General features: G+C 43.0%; 1 protein-coding gene across 1 annotated transcript in view; it reads left to right on the top strand.

The window, feature by feature from the left end:
* LOC127578636 (ninjurin-2-like) overlaps positions 1 to 24,901 on the top strand; it is a 223,742-nt gene extending 198,841 nt beyond the window's left edge. The window contains exons 3-4 of the mRNA XM_052030829.1: positions 11,947 to 12,178; positions 23,206 to 24,901. Of these exons, the coding sequence (XP_051886789.1) occupies positions 11,947 to 12,178; positions 23,206 to 23,351 (378 nt within the window). The 3' untranslated portion in view covers positions 23,352 to 24,901. The remainder of the gene's footprint in view (positions 1 to 11,946; positions 12,179 to 23,205) is intronic.
* Positions 24,902 to 25,826: the final 925 nt, after the last annotated feature.

Below are 25,826 nucleotides of genomic sequence, written 5' to 3'. Positions count from 1 at the left end.
TGAAATGCTGGAAGTGTAGAGGAGAATACATTGAGAGCACAAACTTCAATGCATGAAGATGGAGGAAGTAGAAATGAATCACTGCTTCCCTGCAAGGAATGTTTGGATCAGTGGATGAATGGAAGGGAAGAGGTAAAAGGGCAAGTACTGATGCAGGGTGTTGACCCAAAACATTGACAATTCCTTTGCCCCCACAGATGCTGCTCAACCAAGTGAATTGCTTCAGCAGTGTTTGTTGCTGAAAGGACAAGTGTGGCTGTCAGATTTGCAGGCACTGGCTCTGGGCTAAAATGGGGTCTGAATTCAGACAATAATTAACCAATTGTGTCTTGTTTGTGCAAAATCATTGGTTGAAATCATTTTATGTCTGTGTTTGTCTCTGTTTTGCAGTCCTCACTATGCTGGCAGCAGTGAGCAGTGTGCATTGTGACAATGAGTGCCCTCGCAGATACACAGTGCTTTTGTACAAGTACCGCTGGGGTCTCAGAGAATGTGTCCTGCACAGATGGCTGAATCCAAATATAAATCTGTCAAAGTTCATTACAGTCCTTAGAAAATATCCCTTCACAGTGACAGGTCCCAGCAATGGCTGGGCCTTGCAAACAAAAAAAACACACAAATTAATCAAGATTTATCTGGATTGGATTAGAATGGGTGCTATAAAGATGTATCAACATTTGTCCAACTAGATGATTTACACGTTTAACTATCGCTTGTTTTGTGATGATTTATTTCATGGAAGAGCCTGCATGCTAGAAAATTGACCAAAACTTCAAAGCCCAAATCTAGGAGTTGAGCAGAGAATTTGATGCAGAGTAAGAAATACTCCACACATCAGCATGAAGCATTCTCTGGGCAAGGACTGCTGAGGTTAAATACAGAATAAAGCTCCCTTTGTATTGTCTACTTTCTGGGCAGGTAAAGGATACCAAGAGGATTGATGAGGGTAAGATGGTAGATGTTGTCTACAAAGACTTTAGCAAGACTTTTGACAAGGTCCTGCATGGAAAACTAGTCTGGAAGACAATATTACATGGGATCCAGGGTGAGCTAGCCAATTGGATACAAAATTGGCTTGGTGGAAGTGAAGGGCTGATTTTCAGATTAGAGACTTGTGGCCAGTGGTGTGCCACAGGAATTGGTGTGGAGTCCCCTGTTTTTTGTCATATATATTAATGATCGGATGAGAATGTAGGTGTTATGATTGCATACCAAGTGTGTTTGCAGGTGACACCAAAATTGGTGGTGTGATGGATAATGAAGAAGGTTGTCTAAGGACACAACATGATCTAGGTCAACTGGAAAAGTGGGCAAAGGAATGGCTGATGAAACGTAACTCAGACAAGTGCTAAGTCTTGCATTTTGGGAAGTTAAACCAGGGCAGGACTTGCACAGTAAATGACAGGGCTCTGGGAAGTATTGTAAAACAGAGAAACCTAGAGGTACAAATGCATGGTTCCCTGAAAGTGGTGACACAGGTAGACATGATAGTGAAGAAGGCATTTGGCATGCTTGCCTTCCTCAGATGGGGCACTGAGTACAAGAGTCGGGAAGTAATATTACAGCTGTATAGGACGTTGGTGAGACCGCACCTGGAATATTGTGTTCAGTTCTGGTTGCCGTACTGTCGGAAGGATGTGATTAAGCTAGAGAGAGTGCAGAAAAAATTCACAAGGATGTTACTGGGACTGGAGCGTTTGAGTTATAAGGAGAAACTTGACAGGCTGGGACTGTTTTCCCTGAAGTGAAGGAGGCTTAGGCGTGACCTTATAAAGACATAAAAATTGTGAGGGACATAATAAGGTGTGTGATCAATACTTTTTTTCCTAGGGTAGGGGAGTCTAAAACTGGAGGGCATAGGTTTAAGGTGAGGGGAGAAAGATTTAAAGGGGTTCTGAGGGGCAACTTTTTCACCCAGAGAATGATGGGTATGTTGAATGAGCTGCCAGAGGAAGTGGTAGAGGCAGGAACCATTATAATGTTTAAAAGATATTTAGACGGGTTCATGGATAGGAAAGATTTTGAGGGATATGGGCCAAATACAGGGAAATGGGATAGAGCAAAACTCCCTCTACACCACTGCACTGAACCCTCCCAGGAGAAGGGCAGGATGGAGCAGATACTCCATAAACCACAAATTTCTTGGCATTATTACTCAATTCACTTGTCAATAATTCCCCACATTAAAGGGGCTATGTGATCTGTATCAGTGAGTCACGATATGGATGATGACCCAGTGCCCTCCACAGCTTTAGTTCTTTATCTATGATTACCATCCCAAACTGTGCATCTTGCCAGGCTAACTGTGAATTAAAATGTAAAATGGCTGGGCCTTGCAAAGACCTGTTGCTGTGAAGGGAGATTTTCTAAGGACTGTAATGAACTTTGACAGATTTATATTTGGAGTCAGCCATCTGTGCAGGACATGTTCTCTGAGACCAAGGCGGTACTTGTACAAAAGCACTGTGTATCTGTGAGGGCACTCGTTGTCACAATGCACACTGCTCACTGCTGCCAGCATAGTGAAGACTGCAAAACAGAGACAACCATTGAAATGCTGCCACTCTTTTAACCTTAGCATTCAGCTAGTGCCCATAAACTGCTCAAGATTCTTCCTTTTATAACATAATCTGAACTAGGTTCCAGCCTTCTAATGGCTTCCAGGCATCTATTGTTCTATGTGTAAACTATGTGAACCCTTCTAGTAGATTCCAGCCCTGTATTTGTTTTTGGGTGTCCATTATTCTTTGTCTGATTTTATGCAACTCCTTCTGGTGGAAAACAGCTCCAAATACATTCCACTCTTCACAATCTTCCATGTGACCATAAACAACAAGAGGAAAATTATGCAAAACGATGTTCCCCAGCTGGAAACAAGAGACATTAAAAATATAAACTGGCAGCAAGTGGAAGAATGTGCCCCTGGTGTAATGAATAATGGGCTTTGTGCAGTGGTACCAGATGGACTTCAGGAACATTATGTGAGTTGAGCTGGAAAGTTCCATATTAAAAAAAAGTTGCGAGAAATTTTTAAACAGGGTTTGGTGGAAGCAAAACATTAGATTGACTAGATTATGAACGAATAGTAAGTGTATTTTGGAGCTTTATTCATTACAGGTATTTGGACATAGCACTGGTTATGAGTGCTTATACAGTTAATAGAAAGACATATATTTGTAGCCTCTTTCACGATCTCATCTCATGTAACGTAGGAAGCATAGTAGCCAATTGGTGCACTCCTACAAACAACAATGCAAAATGAGCAGCCAGTCTATGGTGATCTTTTTCTTCTTCCTCTTCTTCTTCTTTTACTTCTCCTTCTCCATCATCATCATCTCCATCTTCATCATCATCATCTCCATCTTCATCATCCTCATCTCCATCTTCATCATCCTCATTTTATCATCTTCATCATCATCTTTATCTTCATCTTCATCGTTCATCTTTGTCTTCATCTTTATTATCTTTATCATCTTCATCTTTATTATCTTCATTAGCATCTTCATCTCATTCTTCATCATCTTCGTCTTCATCTTTATCATAATCTTCATCTCATTCTTCATCTTCATCATCTACATCTTCATCCTCATCATCTTCGTCCTCATCATCTTCGTCTTTGTCTTCATCTTCATTTTCTTCTGCTTCGTCTTCATCTTCATCTTCTGCTTCATCTCCTTCATCTTCTGCTTCTTCATCTTCTCCTTCATGGATTAAAGTCATAGATCATTCCTTTGATGGACACAAAGGAAAGATCATGAGTTGGCCTCTGCAAGATCTGGAACCATGCATGGCCAGTCCTCAGCAGTGGCAACAGTGGCAAACCAAAGGGTATTGCTTCCCTCTGCAACCACAGGTCTCAGGTATTGTTGCATAGTCCCATTTCCCCATATCAAGCCTTGATCAGCTGATTCCAAGTGGCCCATTTCTCCTCCCTCCCTCCCCCCCCCCCCCCAGGAAGCTGGTCAGTTGCTTTATTGCCCATGCTGATCTCACTGTGAAGGTCAAGTGATGTTAATTGAGGGTGAAATATTTCCCTGAACATTGCATCTTCCCCACTCTTCTTTGTGCTATTGGAGCTTTTTTTCCCATCTCTGAAAGCAGACAGGTCCTTTGTATAAAGTCAGAAACAAAGGGCAAAAGCTCCAACTGTGCAGCATGCACTCAGTATTACAACCGCATGCATGGCACTTTAGATTTTTGCAATTAGTGATTCTTATTGTTGAGGGAACATCTCAGGAAGCCCGTGACTCCAATTTCATGTTTATGAAAAATTTAAACATATCTTATTGTCTTTCAGACTTAATTGTAGGGATTGTTTGCTTTAAGAGCAAATAAGAAATTCCTCCTTATCACGTATGTCAAACAGCCAAGAAGGACAATAGTAATTCTGGTAAAGTAGGAGAATGTCTGTGATTCAGTGATTGTCACATTAATAGAATTAAAATGCTTTTGTAAAAAGGATGATAGTACAAAGGTATTAAATGAGGGATTAAGAGATAATAATTTGTGAATGGTGATGAGTTTTACTGTGGATCAGAATACTAGAGGTTGTACCCAATATCACCCTGTCTTTACCAGACAGTCCAAATGTATTTCTGAGTTTGTAGTTGAGGGACCAATGAACATGATCATGAACATGATCCATGAACCAATGTGGTTCTGTCCCCGAGTAACAAATAAACTGGAGGTGAAAACCTCTCAATGCTTTTTCTTATCTGTTTGCTTTCTCCTCATCCCAAGGTGCCCGAGCTTAACGATGTGTCATGAAAGGTCCATGGCATCAAAGCCCTTCTCCTCTATGGTGCCTTGTACTTATTGAAGGAAAGGCACCGAGTGCTCACAATACTCACTGCTGCCCAGCTATTTTTTGCCATTGGACATCTGAGTCAGACTGAAGAATCCTCAGATATGCAAGGTTGGAAATTAGGATTGTTGACACCCATTTTCTCAGCACTGCAAGTATTTAAAGCTCCAAAACATCCCCTGATGTGCAGCTCAGATGGGAGGTGATTTATGTGGATACATTTTGGCAAGGGTGTTAGTGTGTTCGCACTTTTCACAGTGTTATCATTATTGGAATATAAGAAAAATGGCAGCCAAATGTGTACTGCAAGCTCTCAAATTCATTATTGTTACAATGACCAGGTAACTTGTTTCAATGCTATGTTGAATAATATTGACCAAGGCATTTTGTTTTTTGCTTTTGCTTTTCTTTGAAATAGTGCTGAGGTATCTTGATATCTACCAGGGGTACAGATGGCCTTGGATTAAAGTCTCATCTGAAGGAGGAATGTTATTTCAGACAGTGTAGCACCTTCTCAGAATGGTGTGGCAAGATCCATCTTGATTTGTGTATAGACCTTGCTGGAGTGATCCTTAAATCCACACCTTATCACTTAACAATGGGGTTCCCACGAGTTGAGACGCATCTGCTGAAAGTATGCAAAACTGGCAGATCATGGAATTAACTGATGTTGAATGCTGATGTGATGCTTGCACTGCTATTGTGGAGCTCAGGGCTCCAGCCAACACTTTCTAATAACCTCGTCTGACTGCAGGAAGGAACCCTGCCAGCTCTATTTAAAGAGATAATTATAGGTTGATTGCTTGTTGATTTTGTCTGGGTATTGGAAAATTGGTGCTTTTTACAGTTGCTTCAAAGTACAAATTGTCAAAACAGAGCATGGGCTAAAGGACTTTTGATGAATTCAAGAGTTCTGAACAAACCAGTTGTTCCTGGACACGATGCATTAGTATGCATTTGCATTAGAATTCAACATGTCTGGGAGAATAAGCAGAGGATATGCAGAACAGACCAAGTTGAAGGAAGGGAGAGCAGGTGAAGAAAGTTTGTTGGCAGGTGCCTAGTCCATTCAGGGAACAATTCCTCCAACTGAACCTCATGGAGGACCACTGTGTAAGATGTCTGCTTTTCATTCTTTAGGAAGTGAGCCACCTGTTGCAGCCATACCCGAAACCTCAGAGCAGGGGAAGACCATCTTGCCAGTTGAGGACCACATTGCCAGCAGAAAGCGAGACAAGGGCCAGATTAACAATTGCAATTGACAATGGACTTCTTACTCCTTCCAGGCAGGAGTTGGAGATTGCGCAACATTATTCAATTTGCCATCCACTGTTGTGTAGGAGATTGCACTGAGGTTGGATTGATAACAGCCAGTACAGAGAAGCCCACTCAATTTGCAACGAAAGCACATTCATTCCCTCCGCCACCGGTACACTGTGGCTGCAATATATGGCATCTGTAAAGTACACTGCAGTTATTCACTAAGCTACTCTGATAGCACTTCCCAAATCCACAACCTTTATCAACAAGAGGAACAAGGGGAACAGCTGCACAGGAACATCAGCATCTACAAGATTCAACTGTCCTCACTTAGAAATATGTCACTGTTCCTTGATTGTTGCTGAGTCTAGATCCTGGACTTCCCTGTCAACAGTGCAGGTTGGATTTAGAGTGACAGGAAAAATAAAAAAAAAGTAAAATTCCCAACGATAATTAAAATCTGAAGTAATATGAGTTCACATTTGTAAAATTAGATTTTCAGTCCCAGGGAAACATTTTGGCTGTAGCTAAGATGTTATGCCCTTATAAATTTCACATTCCTGGTGTATCAGCCCAAACTTCTGGCCTGTTTAGTAGGTGGTATGAGGGCAATTATCGCGACTTTACTTTCTTGCATGGATTTCAATGCTGAGTTCATTAGACAGGTGTTACCATAGCTAAGTTTTTGAAGGAGCAGAACAAATTGGATGGAAGTTTCAGGAGTTCCACATTTGACTTCACTTGTAATGGACTCCCCAAAGGTCTTACTCCATAACGGTGATTGTTTTTTTGCATCACCATTGCTTTTTGTGCAAAATCTGGGCCCATGTGCTACTGCGCTGCACCATAATTTCTTTACTGCTCTGAAATCTCTTTCTCATTAAGTCAAAATTTAAGTGGTGGAGCCACAAAGCAACATCTGTTGTCGAAACTCTCTCAAAAAAATCTTGACATTGCATTGAACACCAAAGGCAGGAGGTTCTGATATCACCATTTTTTGTTGCATGGTATCTAAAATGTACTGTGGACATCAAAGAAATATGTTCTTTACATTAATTACAATGCTCTGGGCATTCCTTGGTCAGCTGATTAAAACGTGGCTAAAGCTGAGACACCATGAAAACAAGTTGTCTTAACTGGGTCCATATATAGGTAGCTAAAGTCTTAACAAGGTGGTGGAATCCAGTGTCTGTTTAAAATGCACAATCTTTTATCTGATTTTTGATGTATCCAGTGCCATCTGGTGGTCAATGCTAGATATCTTCCCAGATTCTGCCTTTTTTAACTGAAAAAGCACAAGCATGTCCGGCTTGTTGTCGAGCACAATACAGTTACTTCCTAACAAGGGTATGTTGCCATCAAAAAGAAGCCTCATCCTTTTCATACTTGAAGCTGCTCACAAATCGAGAACTGGAGGCTGGCGTCTTTGAGAGTGTCCACTCCCGACTGTGAGATCCTTCACCCAACCAGTAAAACTCCTTTTTGAGACCATCTACAACTTGAGCTGGATTTTTCTATGGAGCTGAGAACAACAGTGAGAGATGCCATGGGTGATTCAGCAGAAGTGGACATTCTTTCAACACTTTTTTCCACCTCATTTTGCTTTGGATTATCAAGAAGGTAAAAATTGAGGAGTTTTTATGTAACTGCAATGACAATTTCTCAGCAGTGCTAGAAAGCCTCTGATTCTTGGCTTATCTTAAATTAATGAAACACAGTTAACAAGAAATAAAGGGCATCATAGCTGGTCACAGTGTCAGAGAGCTAAAGAGACATAATATGGAAGCAGACCCTATGTTCCACTGAGTCCGTGCTGATGTCAACTACACTAATCCTACCCTAACCCATTTTATTCTCCCCACATTACCATCAACTCTCCCCAGATTCTACCACTCACTTGTATTCTCAGGGATAATTTACAGTGGTCAATTAACCTACAAGTGTGGGAGGAAACCTGAGCACCCTGGGGAAACGGATGTCGTCACAGGGAGAATGTGCAAACTGCACACAGACAATAAGACCAGAGGTCAGGACTGAACCTGGGTTGCTGAAGCTGTGAGGCTCAAAGAGTAGAGAGTAGGTCAGAGAGTAGAAAGTCACTGGGCATCGTCAATCTTGAATACTGTCCAATGAATTCTGTTCATAATCTGAGTGTATGAACATCATATAAGGGCAAACCAAAAAAAAAATGGCAGATGCTGGAAATCTAAAATAAAAACAGAAAATAAAAACAGAATTAACATTTCAGGTCAGGGATTCTTTGTCAGAACATCAGCATTTCTAGCATTGAGGCCCACCCTGGATTTGGTTGTGAAAACAAATTCCTGAGAAGGGACAGTACCTAGGTTCACACATCATTGCATAACTGAAGGGTGATTATATCTATGGAGCTGGAACCAAAGGTGCTTTAGAAATAAGTTGCACATGTAGAGAATGAATGGATTTAAAGTGTGACCAGTGTGGATGAACAAGTCAAACAGCTGAAGTGAAGAGGAGAACTTTGAAAAAAGAAAGAAAAAGATTCAGTTTCCAATCAAGATAATGCTATTTCTGCCTTTTAGAGAACTAATGATTCGAAACTGGATGGACTAAGCTGATTTTAACTGCAAGTCTTCAGCTCCTGCCACCTCTCACAGATCCTTGATTCCTCATGAAACTGCAGGAGCCAGAATAGAATTATCAACACATTTGCCACTTTGACTGAAATTGAACCAATTCTATTAGAATGCACACATTGTTATATTTAATGCATAGTATGTCATTCCCAATAGGTATAAAGCATAATGCTGCTCTTTGAAATTAACTAATGTGCCATGAATACTGCTTCAAATTATATCTGAAAGGAAACTAACACATTGAAGTCTCAGATGAGAATCTATGGTAAAGCTGCAATTAATTCAACTGCATGTCATTAAAACAATCATTTCCTGTATTTTTAAAATTTCAGATTCCTACCATTCAACATTTTCTTTTTATCTGTAACATCCTTAAGTTATTTCAGATTAGCCCATTGCAGCATTCCAAGTTTACTGGAAACAAGCTGATGAAACATGCCCATCCTCGCAGGCAGAATCAGATTGGTCAACACTGGTATCCTTAAAAAAAACATGTAACCACACAAGAATGTCAGCTTGTGAGGAGCATTTCAGTTTGCAGGGGAGCTGTTTTTTATGTGTTTCTTTAATGAAATGCAGCAAGAGGGTGCTAATCTGACCCAAGTTTGATAGGGTCTGACTAAATGTGTTGGGTTCAGGTCAGGTTGGGTTTTTATTCTCGTGAAGTCTTGGGGTTCAGGTTGGATTGGTTGGGGTGTGCTGCGCTGGGCTGGTTTGGTTTAGATCCATTTGCTTGGTACATGAGGTTGTTATATTTATGGTGATGGAGGGTCGGGTTGGGTCAGAAGGGGTCATGTGTTTAATTTTCGAGTCTAGAGACCTCTGAGTGCATCACTGTAGTTCCTTTTTTAATAACAGGTCACAGTCCACACAAAGCACCATTCAGCATTAGTTGGCAATAAACAGACAGTTATCTATTATAGAGCCTAAAATGTGGATGGACATAAAGAGAATGTAAACACTTGTTTGGAGGTAATATACTGGCATGGGTTGAGAATTGGTTGACAGAGGGGAAACTGAGTAGGAATAAACAAATCATTCTCCGAGTGGTCGATGGGAACTAGTGACTAAACAAGCAGCTATTCACAGTATCTTCTCAATGCTTTGGACAAGGGAACTAAATGCAATATCTCTGAGTATGCAAATAGCACAAAGCTGATAGGGGTGGTGAGGGAGTGTGAGTTATGAGAAGAATGCAGAGGGGTTCCCATGCGATTTAGACAAATTGGGTGAGTTGGCAAATGCGTGGAAGGTGCAGTTTAACATAGATAAATGTGAGGTTATCCACTTCGGTTCTAAAAACATGAAGTCAGATTGTTATCTGAATAGATTGGGGAAAGGAAAGGTGCAATGAGACCTGGGTGACTTTGTATGTCAGTTGCTGAAAGCAAGTGTTCAAGTGCAGCAGGCAGTTAGGAACACGAATGGTATCTTCATTGAAAGGGGATTTGAGTACAGGAGCAAGGAAACCTTGTTGCAGCTGCACATGGCCTTAGTGAAACCCCATCTGGAGTTATGTGTGCAGTTTTGGTCATCTTATCTGAGGAAGATTGTTCTTGCCATGGGTTTACTGGACTGGTTCTTGGGCCAGCAGTACTAGTGTGAGAGGAGAGACTGAGAGGTTAAGCATATCATCACTGGTGCATAGAACACAAGAGGGGATCTCATAGAAATTATAAAATTCTAACAGGATAAGGGAGCATGTTTCCAAAGGTTGGTGAGTCCAGAATCAGGATTCACAGCTTCAGCATATGGGTAATGCCACTTAGATCTGAGGTAAGCAGAAGATAGCAAATCTGTTGAATTCTTTGCTGCAGAAAGCACTGGGGACAAAGCCATTAAATATAGTCAAGAGGAGGTAGATTCTTAATTGCAAAGGGATCAAGAGATATTGGAGGAAGGCAGGATCAGGGTCCTGAAGTGGACGATCAACTATTTTGTGTTGAATGGTGCAGTGGGTTCAAAGGACCTGTTTTCTATGTTTCTATGCAAGTTAACAAATGCCCTACTCCAGTAATGCTATATCATTACTTTATAGTTACTGGTAAATGTTTCTCAAATATTGTGACCTTTAAGCACCCTGCACAATTTGAAGGAACTCATTTCATAAGAAAATAAGAAATTGGAGCAAGATTAGGCTGTTTGGTTCCCTCTTGCTCCCTTATTCAATAAGATCATCACTGACTTTCAACCTCAGCTCTACTTCCCTGTGCCAAATCCATCAGGTCTGGTACTGGTTTCTTTTGTCTGAAAGCATAGGAACTGTTTATTTAAACAAATGATAATTTATTAATAAGCAGAGGGACTTTGGATAAATTGTTTGCAAAACATATTTCCATGATCATTTTTGAGTTCTGTGTACGATTACTCCTTTTCAAAAACTGCAGATGCTGGAAACCTGACATTAAAATGGAAATGTTGGAAATGCTCAGCAGGTCAGGCAGTATCTGCAGGGAGAATAATGCAGTTACCATTTCCAGTTGATGACCTTTTATCAGGAAGCGATAAATAAAGTAAGAAAACAAATGTTTTACTTGCAGAGAAAAGGGACAGGTGAAAAGGATGAAGGGAATGTCTATGCTATGGTGGTGGAGACAGAAAATTTAGTTAACGTTGATTTTGTTGGTGCCACCTAAAAAAGGGTGGTACAGGCTGATTAAGTGTAGCTGGTCTGTCTGGAGGAGGTGCACATGCAAGGAAATGAACGAGAATAGAGAACAGAAAAAAAAAGGACACAGTGCTGGAACTCTGAGCTGCAAAACACACCAATAGCTGAAACAGAATGCTGGAAATATTCAGCAGTCAGATAGCGTTTGTGAAGAGTGAAAAAACTAAATTAATGATGCAGATAGATGACATTACATCACCATTGGCCAGTTCTGCAACAAACGGGAATAGCTGGTTATCTGTAAGTGCTGAATTCAATATTGAATTCCAAGGGCTACATGTTAAAAGGAAGTTGGGTTGCTGTTCCTTAGCTTACATGGGGTAGGGGATCAGTGCTCCATTGGGTGGGGGAATTGCAATGCCACATCAGTGTCTACTGAGAGGTCTGAGGGAGGACTGGGGTTGAGCCTTTAAAGGCAAGTTTAAAGGATTTTCATTTCGTGTCTCAGCACTGTCCTGAAATGACCCCTCACCCTGGCCCTGCAAAACTGACGTGTACACCAACTGGTGGGTCAGGAAATCATTCTGAATATGGATTTGTTCTATTGTTTACAGCTAGCTTATCTAAGATGGCTTTTTTCTCTACTGTACATTCCATAGGGTGAAGAGACTGGTCCAGCCTTGGTGGCACCATTCAACTTCAACAAGTACGCCACAATAAAGAGCATGGCAGAGGGCATGCTGGATGTCACCTTACTCATGTCGAATGCAAAGCAGCTGGCAATAGTCATCAATCAAGGACCAGAGTACAGATTCTACATTCCTCTTACTGTCCTGATTTGTCTCTGCCTCTTAATTCAGATTGTTATTTTCTTGTTCCTTATCTTTATTGGTGAGTATATTCTGCTACTTATTTCCATGCATTGATAGCTCCTAACTTCATTAGGGAGCTGGCTGAGTTTCCCAAGTTTGACCATGGGAGGGTGCTGCATTGTTATTAACAGAGATCTAATTGGTATTTAAATTTGGCAATATGAGACTGCAGATGCTGGAAATCTGGAGCAACACACAAAATGCTGGAGGAACTCAGTGGGCTAGGCAGCATCTATGGAGGGAAATGGATAGTTGACATTTCGGGTCGAGTCCCTTCATCAGGACTGGAAAGAAAGAGGGAAGAAAGCCAGTGTAAAAAGGTGGGGGGAAGGGGTGGAGCCAGAGCTGGCGGGTGATAGGTGGATCCTGGAGGGGGGGGGGGGGAATGATAGACAGGTGAGGGAAGCAGAGAGTGGGCGTGATGTAAGAAGGTGGGAGGCTATAGGTAGAAGTGACAAAGGGCTGAAGAAGATGGAATCTGATAGGAGAGGACAGCAGACCATGGAATAAAGGGAAGGAGATGAGGGGAATCAGAGGGAGGAGTGTGAGGGTGATGGACAGATGGAGAGGGCGGGTGAGGGGAACATGGGGCTGGTGGGATAAGGGAATAAAAAAAGGGAGACAGAGGGGAGTGGTTACCAGAAGTTAGAGAAATCGATGTTCATGCCATCAGGTTGGAGACTCCCAAGGCAGAATATGAGGTGCTGTTTCTCTAATCTGCGTCTAGCCTCAACCTGGCAGTAGAGGAGGCCATGGACAGATATGTTGGTTGGAAATGGAATGTGGAATTAAAATGGCTGGCCACCGGGACATCCTGGGTATTACGGTTGACGGAGCAAAGGTGCTCGACGAAACTATCCCCCAATCTGCATCGGGTCTCACCGATATACAAGATGCCGCACTGGGAGCACCGGATGCAATAAGTGATACCGAAGGATTCACATATGAAGGACTGCCTCACCTGGAAGGACTGTTTAGGGCCCTGAATGGTTGTAAGGGAGGAGGTGTCGGGGCAGCTGTAACACTTGGTGCGGGTGCAGGGAAAAGTGCCTGGAGGGGGATCAATGGAGAGAGGCGAGAGGACAAGGGAGTCATGGAGAGAACGATCCCTGCAGAAAGCGGAGAGGGGAGGGGAGGGGAATATGTGCATGGTCTTGGGATCCTGTTGGAGATGGCGGAAGTTGTGGCGAATGATATGTTGGATCGGTAGGCTTGTGGGGTGGTAGGTGAGGACAATGGGAACTCTATCTCTATTATGTCTGGTTGGGGGGGGGTGAGGTGAGGGCAGACGTGTGGGAAATAGGAGAGATGTGGGTGAGGGTTGCATCGATAGCAGTGGGGGGGATCTCCATTTTCTGAAAAAAGAAGACATCTCTGATGTCCTGGAGTGGAAATCCTCATCAAAAGAACAGGAGGGGAGGAGACAGAGGAACTGAGAAAAGGGAATAGCATCCTTGCAAGAGACAGGGCGGGAAGAGGTGTAGTCGAGGTAACTGTGGGAGTCAGTAGGTTTGTAGAAGACGTCAATGGATAATCTGTCTCCCAAGATGGTCCATGGTCCACTGTCCTCTCCTATTAGATTCTATCTTCTTCAGCCCTTTGTCACTTCCACCTATCACCTCCCAACTTCTCACATTATTCCCACTCTCCCCCTCCCTCATCTGCCTATCCTCCCCCTCTCACCTGGATCCACCTATCACCTGCCAGCTGTTGCTCCACCCCTTTTGCACACCCCCCTTTTTTATCCTGGCTATCTCCCCTCTTTTTTTCCAGTCCTGATGAAGGGTCTTGACCCGAAACGGCGACTCTCCATTTCCCTCCATAGATGCTGCCTGACCTGCTGAGTTCCTCCAGCATTTTGTGTGTTGCTGGTATTTAAATTTGATAGGGCTGGTGAACTGGAATAACCTACACTGATTGAATAGAATGCGAGCAGTATACCATCATTGGCTGCCTTGTTATTTTTCTAGGTGGATCAGCCAACAGCCAATGTTCTCAGTGAAAGGTTTCAATTGAAGATAGTTGACAATGAAGGTACATTGTGGCTGGAGCCAGATTTCGGCCGCCATACTGCAAGCAAACTTGAACTGGGAAAATAGAAAAAAAGTCAGTGTGGGAGAGACCAGAATCCAAGTTTCAAGCCCTGCACCAAAAGCCCTGGTGCAGAAGGGGGGAAGTAGGTGGCGAGTAAGCTGTCAAAACAGCAGAAACCAGTTCAAAGGACATGCACTGAGGGGAGTCAATGCCAGGACCTGAATGCAGTGCCACTGAATATCCCATGGGTGGCAATGCTCAGTGAATATCCATTAAATCCCCAGCTTCAGATGCCATACCTTAACAGGGTACTTCCCAACCTATGGGTCACATTCCAAAGAGAGTTACAATATCAGCTGATAGCTCACACATTGCTGGACACAACTGGTTCAGATTTTTACCTATTTATATTTGGGATTTGGGGGCTGTTGCCAAGGCAGTATTTAGTGGCTCTTCCTAAATTGCCCTTGAGAAAGTGGTAATGAGCATCCTTTCTTGAAGTGCTGCAATCCTTCTGGTGAAAATACTTCCATAATGCTGTTCAGAACCAGAATCAGAATTGGATATATCATCACCGACTTATATGATGTGAAATTTATTGTTTTGTGGCAGCAATACAGTGCAAAGACATAAAATTACTATAAATTACAAAAATAAATAAACAGTGCAAAAAAAAGGAATAACAAAGTAGTGTTCATGGACTGTCCAGAAATCTGATGGTGGAGGGGAAGAAGCTGTTTCTGAATCGTTGACTGTGGGTCGTCAGGCTCCTGTACCTCCTCCCTGATGGTAGTAATGAGAAGAGGGCATGTCCTGCATGTTGAGGGTCCTTAGCGATGGATGCTGCCTTCCTGAGGCATCGGCTCTTGAAGATGTCCTCGCTGGTGGGGAGGGTGTGCCCGTGATGGAGCTGGCTGAGTCTACAACCCTCTGCAGCCTCTTGTGATCCTGTGCATTGGAGCCTCCATACCAGGCTGTGATGCAACCAGTAGGAATGCTCTCCACCATATATCTATAGAAATTTGTAAGAGTCTTCAGTGACATACCGAGTCTCTTTAAACTTCTAATGGAGTAGAGCCTTCTTCGTGATTGCATCAATGTATCAGGCCCAGAATAGATCCTCTAAGATGTTGAAGCTGTTCACCCTTTCCACTGCTGACCCCCTCAATGAGGACTGGTGTGTGTTCTCCTGACTTCCCTTTCCTGAAGTCCACTATCAATTCCTTTGTAGTTGAGTAGGAAGTTCCAGGCTTTTAGACTCAGGAATGAAGATGTATTTCCAAGTCAAGATGTTGAATGACAACTGGGAAGTTCCCATACACCTACTGCCCTTGTCCTTCTTGGAAGCAGATACTTTTGGTTTAGGAGGTGGTCTCGGAGCAGCCTGGGCAAGTAACTACAGTGCATTTTATAGATGGAACACATTGAAGTCACTGTACAACAGTGGTAGAAGGAATGAATGTTTGAAATGGCAGTCAAGTGGGCTGCTTTGTCCTGGATGGTGTCGAGCTTCTTCAGGTTTGTTGGTGCTGCACTCATCCAGGAAAGCGGAGAGTATTCCATCGCATTCCTGACTTTTGCCTTGTAGATACTGGAAATATTGAGGTGTCAGGAGGTGAGTCACTTTCTGCAAGAGATCCAGCTTCTGGCCTGCTCTTATAGCCTTGATATTCATGTGGCTGGTCCAGTTTCTGGTCAATTGTGACCCCTCAGGGTGTTGATTTTCAATGCCAAGAGTAGGTGGTTCGACTCTCTCTTGTTGGAGATGGCAATTGCCTGGCACTTCTGTGGTGCAAATGTTATTTGCCACTTAGTTTCTCGTGCCATAATGTTGTCCTGGTCTTGTTGGAGGCAAGCATGGGGTGCTTCATTTGCTAAGGAGTATTGAATGGAACTGAACATTGTACAATTATCAGCAAATATCCCCACTTCTGACCTTGTGCTAGAAGGTCACTGATGAAACTGCTGGACATTGTTGGACCTAGGACATTGCCCCGAGGAACTCCAGAAGTGATATCCTGGAGTTGGGATGATTAACTTTCAGCGACCGCAGCCAATTTCCCTTGTCCAAGGAATACATCCATCCACTGGACTATTTTCCCTTTGATGCCCTTTGACTACAGTTTTATCAGGACACTGATGCCACACCTAGTCAAATGCTGCCTCAGTGGGCAATATTCCATGTAGCTGAGTAATACCAGTATTGTGACTGCACTGGAACAGCTTGACTAGAGGCACAACTGGTTCAGGAGTGCAGGTTTTCGGTACCACAGCTGGCATGTTATCTAGGCCCATAGTCTGTGCTGTATCCTGTGCTCTCCTTGCCACTTGTCTTCCTGCTGCTCAAACACTGTTGACCACCACCATGTTGTTGGATTTCTCTCTTCCCTCACTCTGCCCTATTGACAAAGTGGGAGTGAAAACCCACCCACCAACTCTGCTGATCTCCACCAACTGCCAGTAACAGATCTCTTCAGGCTCCTGCAATTTTCTGAGCATCAGCAGCTTTAGGGAGGGAGGGGAAGGGGTTGGGGGTCAGGGGAAGGAAGAAGTTGTTTTGATTTGGATGGTTCTTGTGATTGTGTGAAATGGTATATGATAAAAGACATTTAAAACAGTCTGTGAAGTCCTGTGTTCGTAGATCCACCTCTAGCCTCAGGCACTCTTTAATTACCACACCTCCATCACTCACTTACCAATAACACCTTATTACAACACATACCTAACATTCAAATGCTTCATCACACTCCACTCACCCTTACCACCACTCCATACTCCACACCCAAATCTTAGAAAGCACGTGCACTGCTATTACAGCCATGTCACAGTCATTGCACAAAACTTTCAGATGTTCCTCCTTCTCTCCTGCAGGATAAAGTGACATAGAACTGAAGGCTGGAGGGCTAACCAGACAAGGACAGGTCTGCCTGCTTGTCTAGTCCCCAAGTACTGCTCAATGTAAGAACATCTGATAGTAAACACCTTACCAGCAGCACGTCTGAGAAAAAACAGTTTTTCACATCTCGCACATCGATCTTCTTTTCTGTACATTTCACCTCCACCTCAACTCACCACCTTTTCTGATTTGCTAGTTGCAGATGTACCAGAACTTTTACCTTGGAACATGCAGGCGGCAAGATGATCAATACTCTTTCCCTTGATTTCACATTTGCAGCCACCACCTCTGACACTGACACTGTGTGTAATTAAGAGGATTGCTTCAGGATGAGGAACGGGTGAGTCACCAAACCCCAATTACCAAGCAGCCAGGACAAGATGTGAGCAAAGGCCAAGGTCTGGCGGAGGACTTTGCTGAGGCAGCCTACTGGAAGGGCTGGAGGGTATGAACTGTTGGTGCATAGAGAGGTTTGAGTACATCGATGAGAAACTAGGGGGAGTTTGGCACTAGTAATTACATGGTTTGGAGTCCACTTTTGCAACATGAAAGCTCCAACTCATTTTGCATTCTTGTAAACCCAACCACAATACAGTGTCTCAGCTTCCATTACAACAAAGCCACTGACTGCCCAATGCCAGGGTGGTGCAGTGGAAACTCAGCCTGCTGTCATGCATGCTTCTACCATGTAAGCTCAGTTTGCTGCCATAATGGCTGTATTTAAAGGGACGTACAGTCTGGCAGTCTCTTCTCCAATAGATTATTAAGCAGGCTGAAGCACTGTCCAATGGTAGAGTACATGTTTACTTGGAGTATGAATCTGCTGTCCACTCTCAGGAAGATGGTATTTGTACTCCCTGTTCTACCCTTCTGTCAGTCCTTTTCTTTTGCCTGTCAACAAGCCATCCCAGGGCGTTTCCTCCATACCAAAGAGGGAAGGTAGTGCATTCCACAGCTGAGCAGTCCACGGATTGAGAAGCTTGCCAAAAAGCTTGAGTTCATTGTTAAGAAGCATGGAAGAGTCTCTGTAGGTGCCAGGTATGGACTCGGAAGGCAAGGAGCAGAGGACCACGGAGATCAACGTTAGGACCTGGATGCAGTGAGAAAGACTTTGTAACATGTTTTGTTAGTATATCATTATAGAACCATGGAACAGTACAGCTCAATACAGGCCCTTCGGCCCACCATGTTGTGCTGCCCTTGAAACCACACCTAAGACTATCTAACCCCTTCCTCCAACATATCCCTCTATCTTAAATTCCTCCACATGCTAATCTAACAACCTCTTGAACTTGACCAACGTATCCGCCTCCACCACCACCCCAGGCAGCGCATTTCATGCACCAACCACTCCCTGGGTGAGAAACCTCCCTCTGACATCTCCCTTGAACTTCCCACCCATTACCTTAAAGCCATGCCCTCTTGTTTTGAGCATTGGTGCCCTGGGAAAGAGGCGCTGGCTGTCCACTCTATTTATTCCTCTTAATATTTTGTATACCTCTATCATGTCTCCCCTCATCCTCCTTCTCTCCAATGAGTAAAGCCCTAGCTCCTTTAGTCTTTCCTCATAATTGATACTCTCTAATCCAGGCACCATCCTGGTAAATCTCCTCTGCACCCTTTACAACGCCTCCACATCCTTCCTATAATGAGGCGACCAGAACTGGACACAGTACTCCAAGTGTGGTCTAACCAGAGTTTTGTAAAGCTGCATCATTACTTCACAGCTCTTAAACTCGATCCCATGACTTATGAAAGCTAACATCCCATAAGCTTTCTTAACTACCCTATCCACCTGTGTGGCAACTTTCAGTGATCTGTGGATATGGACCCCCAGATCCCTCTGCTCCTCTACACTGCCCAGAATCCTGCCATTTACCTTGTACTCCACCATGCAGTTTGTCCTTCCAAAGTGTACTACCTCAGACTTCTCTGGATTGAATTCCATCTGCCACTTCTCAGCCCAGCTCTGCATCCTATCAATATCCCTCCATAAGCTTCGACAGCCCTCCACACTATCCACAACACCACCGATCTTTGTGTCATCTGCAAACTTGCTAACCCACCCTTCCACCCCCTCATCTAAGTTATTAATAAATATCACAAAAAGTAGAGGTCCCAGACCTGTGGGACACCACTAGTCACAGCCCTTCAATCCAAATGCACTCCCTCCACCACAACCCTCTGCTTTCTACAGGCAAGCCAATTCTGAATCCACACTGCCAAGCCTCCCTGGATCCCTTGGCCTCTGACCTTCTGAGGAAGCCTACCATGCGGAACCTTATCAAACGCCTTACTAAAATCCATGTAGACAACATCCACTGCACTACCCTCATCAATCTTCCTGGTCACCTCCTCAAAGAATCCCATCAGGCTTGTGAGGCAAGATCTTCCCATGCTGGCTGTCCCTAATCAGTCCATGATTCTCTAAATGCTCATAGATCCTATCTCTTAGAATCCTTTCTAACAGCTTATCCACCACAGACGAAAGGCTCACTGGTCTGTAATTCCCTGGACTATCCCTACTACCTTTTTTGAATAAGGGGACAACATTCGCCACCCTCCAATCCTCCGGTACCATCCCCGTGGACAACGAGGACTCAAAGATCCTAACCAACGGTTCAGCAATCTCCTCCCTCAGGAGCAGCCTGGGGAATATTCCGTCAGGCCCCGGGGACTTATCTGTCCTAATATTTTCTAACAAGTCCAACACATCCTCTCTCTTGATATCTACATACTCTTGAACATTACCCTTTCCAATACTGTCCTCAGCGTCATCAAGTCCCCTCTCCTTGGTGAATACTGAAGAGAATTATTCATTGAGAACCTCACCAACTTCCACAGCTTCCAGTAACATCCCACCACCTTTGTCTTTAGTCGGACCTACCTTTACTCTAGTCATCCTTCTGCTCTTCACGTATGAGAAAAAAGCCTTGGGATTCTCCTTAACCCTACTCGCCAAAGCCTTTTCATGTCACCTTCTCGCTCTCCTCAGTCCATTAAGTTCCTTGCTACTCAATATTCTTCATGAGACCTGTCTGATCCTTGCTGCTTACACCTTATGTATGCTGCCTTCTTCTTCCTAACTAGTTGTTCCACCTCTCTTGTTACCCACGGCTCCTTCACCCTGCCATTCCTTCTCTGCCTCACTGGGACAAATTTATCCTGCAAAAGATCCCTGAACATCGACCACATCTCCATAGTACATTTCCCTTCAAAAATGTCATCCCAACTTACACTCCCAAGTTCTCGCCTTATAGCCTCATAATTCACCTTTCCCCAATTAAATATCTTCCCGTCCTCTTTGCTCCTATCCCTGTCCATGACAATTCTAAAGGTTATGGAGAAATGGTCACTGTCCCCCAAATGCTCACCCACCGATAGATCTGTCACCTGTCCCGGTTTATTACCTAAAACTAGATCTAATGTGGCATTCCCTCTAGTCGGCCTGTCAACATACTGTGACAGGAATCCGTCCTGGACACACTTAACAAACTCCGCCCCGTCTAAACCTTTGGCACTAAGTAGGTGCCAATCAATATTTGGAAAGTTGAAGTCTCCCATTATAATAACCCTGTTATTTTTGCATCTTTCCAATCTGCTCCTCAGTATCCCTACTGCCACCAGGGGGGCTTATAGAATACTCCCAGGAGGGTAACTGCTTCTTTCTTGTTCCTAACTTCCACCCATATTGACTCTAGAGAGGATCCTTCTACATTATCTACCCTTTCTGCAGCTGTAACAGTGTCCCTGACCAGTATCGCCACCCCTCCTCCTCTTCTCCCCCCCCATCCCTTTTAAAACACTGAAAACCAGGAATATTCAATATCCATTCCTGCCCTGATGTCAGCCATGTCTCTGTAATAGCCACAATATTGTAGTCCCATGTACTTATCCAAGCTCTCAGTTCATCTCCCTTATTCCTGATGCTTCTTGCATTTAAGTAAATGCACTTTAGCCCATCCACCTTACTACTTTTATACCCTGTACTCTGCTTCTCCTTCCTCAAAGTCTCTCTACCTGTCAGATCTGACTTTTCCCCATCCCCTTCTTCTCTGACCTACTCCTCTGGTTCCCTTCCCCCTCGCAAACTAGTTTAAACCCTCCTGAACCACCCTAGCAAACCTGGCCACAAGGATATTGGCCCCCCTCAGGTTCGGGTGTAACCCCTCCTCTCTGTACAGGTCCCACCTTCCCCAGAAGAGATACCAATGATCCAAAAATCTAAAACCCTCCCTCCTGCACCAACTCCTCAGCCACGCATTTATTTGCCATCTCCTCCTATTCCTCCCTTCACTATCACGTGGCACTAGCAGCAATCCCGAGATTGCTACCCTTGAGGTCCTGTTCTTCGGCCTTCTGCCTAGCTCGCTAAACTCACTTTTCAGGACCACATACCTCTTCCTACCTATGTCGTTGGTACCAACATGAACCACGACTTCTGGCTGTTCTCCGTCCCGCTCCAGAATCCTGTGGACCCGACCAGTGACATCCCGGACCCTGGCACCTGGGAGGTATATACCTAATATATTAATGTAATATTAATATTAATATACTAATATATACCTAATATATTAATAAAATAACTTCAATTGAATGGTAAAGACCAGTTCATGCACCTCTAAATTTTCAGATTCTAATGCCTTTTCAGACCATCTACAAAGCAAACATTAGTAAATTCACCGTGCACTGTTGCTCACCTACCAAAAATTCTCTGTCAGCCAGGACTCATACACTGATAAACTGCAACCCTCCACCTGTCCATGTATTGTCAAATTTTAAAATTGATCTCTTGGGCTTCATTACTTTCTGAGATTGTTGCTGCACTGTGGATGTGAATAGTGCTGGCTAGGGTGCAGAGGAGATTCCCCAGCATGTTGCCTGGTTTGGAGCATTTCATTATAAGGAGAGGTTGGACAGGCTCAATTTGTTTTCCCTGGAGTGGAGGAGACTGATGGGAGACCTGATAGAGGCATAAAAAAAATTATGAGAGAGATAGTTAGGGTAGATCGTAAGAATTTTTTCCCTTGGTGGGGGTGTATAAAATAAGAGGGGATTGATATAAGGTGAGAGGTAGGAGTTTTAGAAGGGATCTGAGGGAGGAATATTTTCACAAAGAGGGTGGTTGGTACCTGGAACACCCCAGAGGAGGTTGTGTAGGCAGGTACTCTCATAACACTTAAGGATCATCTAGACAAACAAGTCATATAAATCTGTGGACCAAGTGCAGATAAATGGGATCAGTATAGGTAAGTATAATGATTGGCATGGGCATAGCGGCCCGTGTCTGCGCTGTATGACTCTGTGACATATAATAGCATAGAATGAATAGAGTATCACATCTATTATCAGTATGCCTTCATGAAATAGGAATGGCACCAATCTTTTAAACATAGAATACTGTGTTGAGATAACCCCCACCATATTTGGTCTTTTAGAAGACCAAAGTCTCTTTACTTTTAGAGCATCTGAGCATTGACAAGGTTATAAAAAAGCATAAAACATTAGAGATTATGGTAATATTAAGAGACAAGTAGTATAGTAGCCTAATGTTGAAGTTATTGGACTACCTAAATGGGACACCTGGGCTGATGACCTCGGTTAATGAATTCAAATCCCACTACAGTAGCTGGGGAACCAAATTCAGTTATTCAAATAAATTTTGAAATTTAAAAGCCAGTGTCAGTAATATTGAACATAAAACTGCTGGATCGCCATAAAAATTATATTTCTTCAGAGAAAAAATTGGCTGTTCTTACCCACTTTGGTTTTTTAGTGGTTCCAGACACCTGCTGTCTTTACCTGGCTCGATATATATGTTACTGAAGACCACAACAATATGTTTGGCTTTTATTTGCTCTCTAACTGATAATGAATAAGGGATGGGTATCAAATCCTCACTGTGCTGCTCACATCTTACAAATGAGGATATTTTTATTTGCTGGAATCTATCACTGAACAGAAGGTTTACCCTCCCTGTATTAGAAATGGTGTTTTACATTATGATTATCTGAGCCAAGAAGATGTATGTTGTATATGCTAACTGTATGTAACAGAACAGCTTGTCTTTTAGTCACCTACCAGTTTAATCTACTAATCTGCTGATCTTTCTACAGCTAAAACCAATGTGAATGAAGTTGAAAAACAGAAAAAGTTGAATCTATGGAACATCATTGTCACTTTCCTCGTTGGGACCGCTCTTTTTCTTAATGTATTCATCACCGCACTTATGCCCGGAAAGAAAGATGTTATGCTGACCTAAGGACTCCCAAATATCCATCATGTAAGCAAAATTGAAGAGCAGCATTTTAAAATCTACAAGATATATCTACATTCCCACAGCAGTATTTCAGACTTACTGTTTGCAATTATTAATTTAAAAGAAAATGCCTTTTGTATTTTTAATTATTTGTGTCTCACATGTGTTTGGCTTATTAAACTAAGATGTATAGGTACGCTGAAAAGAAGGTGGACATCATAAATATTCATGATTCTTGGGTTTCCAGAGATTAATATAGTGCCCTGGTGCTGTATTAATATTTATTCCTACCAAGGTGGCCATCATTCTGGACAGATGGAAACTGGGAGCTCATCACATGAACATTAGTCTTTTGACACCAGGGAGGATCTGATTTTGATCCACTCCTTTCCTGTAATTTTTGTATGAATTAATTGATCACAAATGTAATACATGCCAATATTTGTCATATTTGTACAGGTATAGGTGCATTATTAAAAGACAGCATGATAGGTGTTTCCCATGCTATTCAGATGTGCTTAGAATGATCACTGTCATCCTGACATTTACCCAGATTCTACTTTTGAGAATGATGACATACCAATACATTCAGAAGAATAATAGACAAAGTAAGTTCATGTTAACATGTTAAAATCTATTTAAATTCAGGGCAGCAGGTAGGTGGGTGTAGGACAGGATGATCAGCAAGCTGTCCAGACCATTCCTGCTCTTTCTAATCCATGACAAAAGTGGGAAAAAAAAGTTTTTTCTGCAGTATATTAATAACTTGCCCCCTGATGATGTCAGTTTCTTGAAGATGTCATTCTAACCACTTTGGCAGGAATGTACCATGGTTAACACATGTTGACCTTTGACACAGTTTCTGTTAGGCAGGCAATGTTAGAATAACCCCTTGCATATTTTGATAATACTGTATTATGCTATGATGCTGCTGTGCAATTTCAATGCTTCTGTTTTACCATGTACAGAGCAGTGATTAACTGAGTGATTACTATACAGAAGTATGATGACTTCAATGCAGAGCAAGTTATTTGCATGAACAAAGTTTTGACCATGATCTTGAAATCATTTAAGTATATCATTGTATCCATATAACGTGCATGTTCATTTTTAAAAGTGGTATTTTTAATCTAAGGCTGTTTCTCCATTGAATGTGGATAGCACATTTATAGGGTATTGCACCTATAGTCTAAACTATGTGATCCCTGCAAGTCTATCTTAAAATAGTTTGCAGCTGACTTGGAGGAGAACTGAATAACTTGTAACAATACTGACTTGGTATTGCACACTTTCAGCACTGAAACTGCCCTGCCTGTTAATACCTGCAGAGAATGTGTTCTGGGTTCAGTGACTAATAGTGCAATTGGGCCTGTGGTGTGGCTGGGAGTTGGAGGAAGCCTTGACACTTGGCAATTTAAACGGTGACTGGGGAAGATTTGGACCAGCGGTTTGAATAGTGATGGAGGATGAAGAACCTGCATTTTGAAAGGATGTTATTCTCAATACAAAGAAATTAAATGTAACTTATGCAAATAAAATAAATAAAATATGAATTGTATTCCTCATTGTGTTCCTCCTTGGATGCTCACCAATCAAGTAAGATTTATGGCTCCACATGTCTGCACCAACATTCCCTTGGATAAGGCCTAGGACTGTGACAGTCGAGTTCAGGAATTTCCTCAAAGCTGCTACTGCCCTACCGCTGTAACTATGCTGAAGGTGCAGCTACCTAACTCTAGCTTGATGGGATGAAATTATATATTTAATAGGTTCAGGCTGGGTGACTGTAAACAAGCTATAGGTCCCTGGGATCAGGCTGGCGTGGTAACTGCCAACTCTTTGTAAATGAATGTGCTAATGAGGTCTTCAGATGTTTCATTGTTTTAAAGCAAAATTTTACATTGAGGAGTGTTGTCATTTATCCACACACTGTTACGTTTTGTGCTGCCTGGTGATGACAGTAGATGGAGGGGAGGGTTTGATGCCAAGGGCACTCACTTCACCACATGGACACTGTGGCAGGTAAAGGATGGCTTGTCTCAGAGTGGTCAGGTGTCTCCTTTAAGGCAGTCCTTCAGGATCGAGCATGTAGGAAATGCCTGCAGTCTCTACCACTATTGGTGCAGGAGGTACCTGACAATGTTGACGCGTGTACAGTGAGTGAAGTAGTGCACTCCTTCCGCCATTTACACTGGGCTTCTATGTGTTAATGACACATGGACTCAATGTTCTCAGTGTCATCCTGAATCCTCGCTTCTCCACTTTGAGTGGTCATGGGCTACAGATTCCCAGGAGTCAATGGAATGTTGAGGTCAGGTGTATCAAGACAGATGTTGGTAGAGTTGCTGCTAAAATGATCAAGAGTTGCAGCTCAGACTTAGGAGGAGTCCAGGAGGTGCCTGTTAGCTTGGCTGGTAGAAGAGGAGAGAATAAAGAAATACTCCTGCAACTAAGCATTCTGCATGGAGCCCTGCACAG

This window comes from Pristis pectinata, chromosome 15 (genome assembly GCF_009764475.1).
Source record: "Pristis pectinata isolate sPriPec2 chromosome 15, sPriPec2.1.pri, whole genome shotgun sequence".
NCBI lineage: Eukaryota > Metazoa > Chordata > Chondrichthyes > Rhinopristiformes > Pristidae > Pristis > Pristis pectinata.
This window is presented reverse-complemented; position numbering and strand designations above follow the sequence as displayed.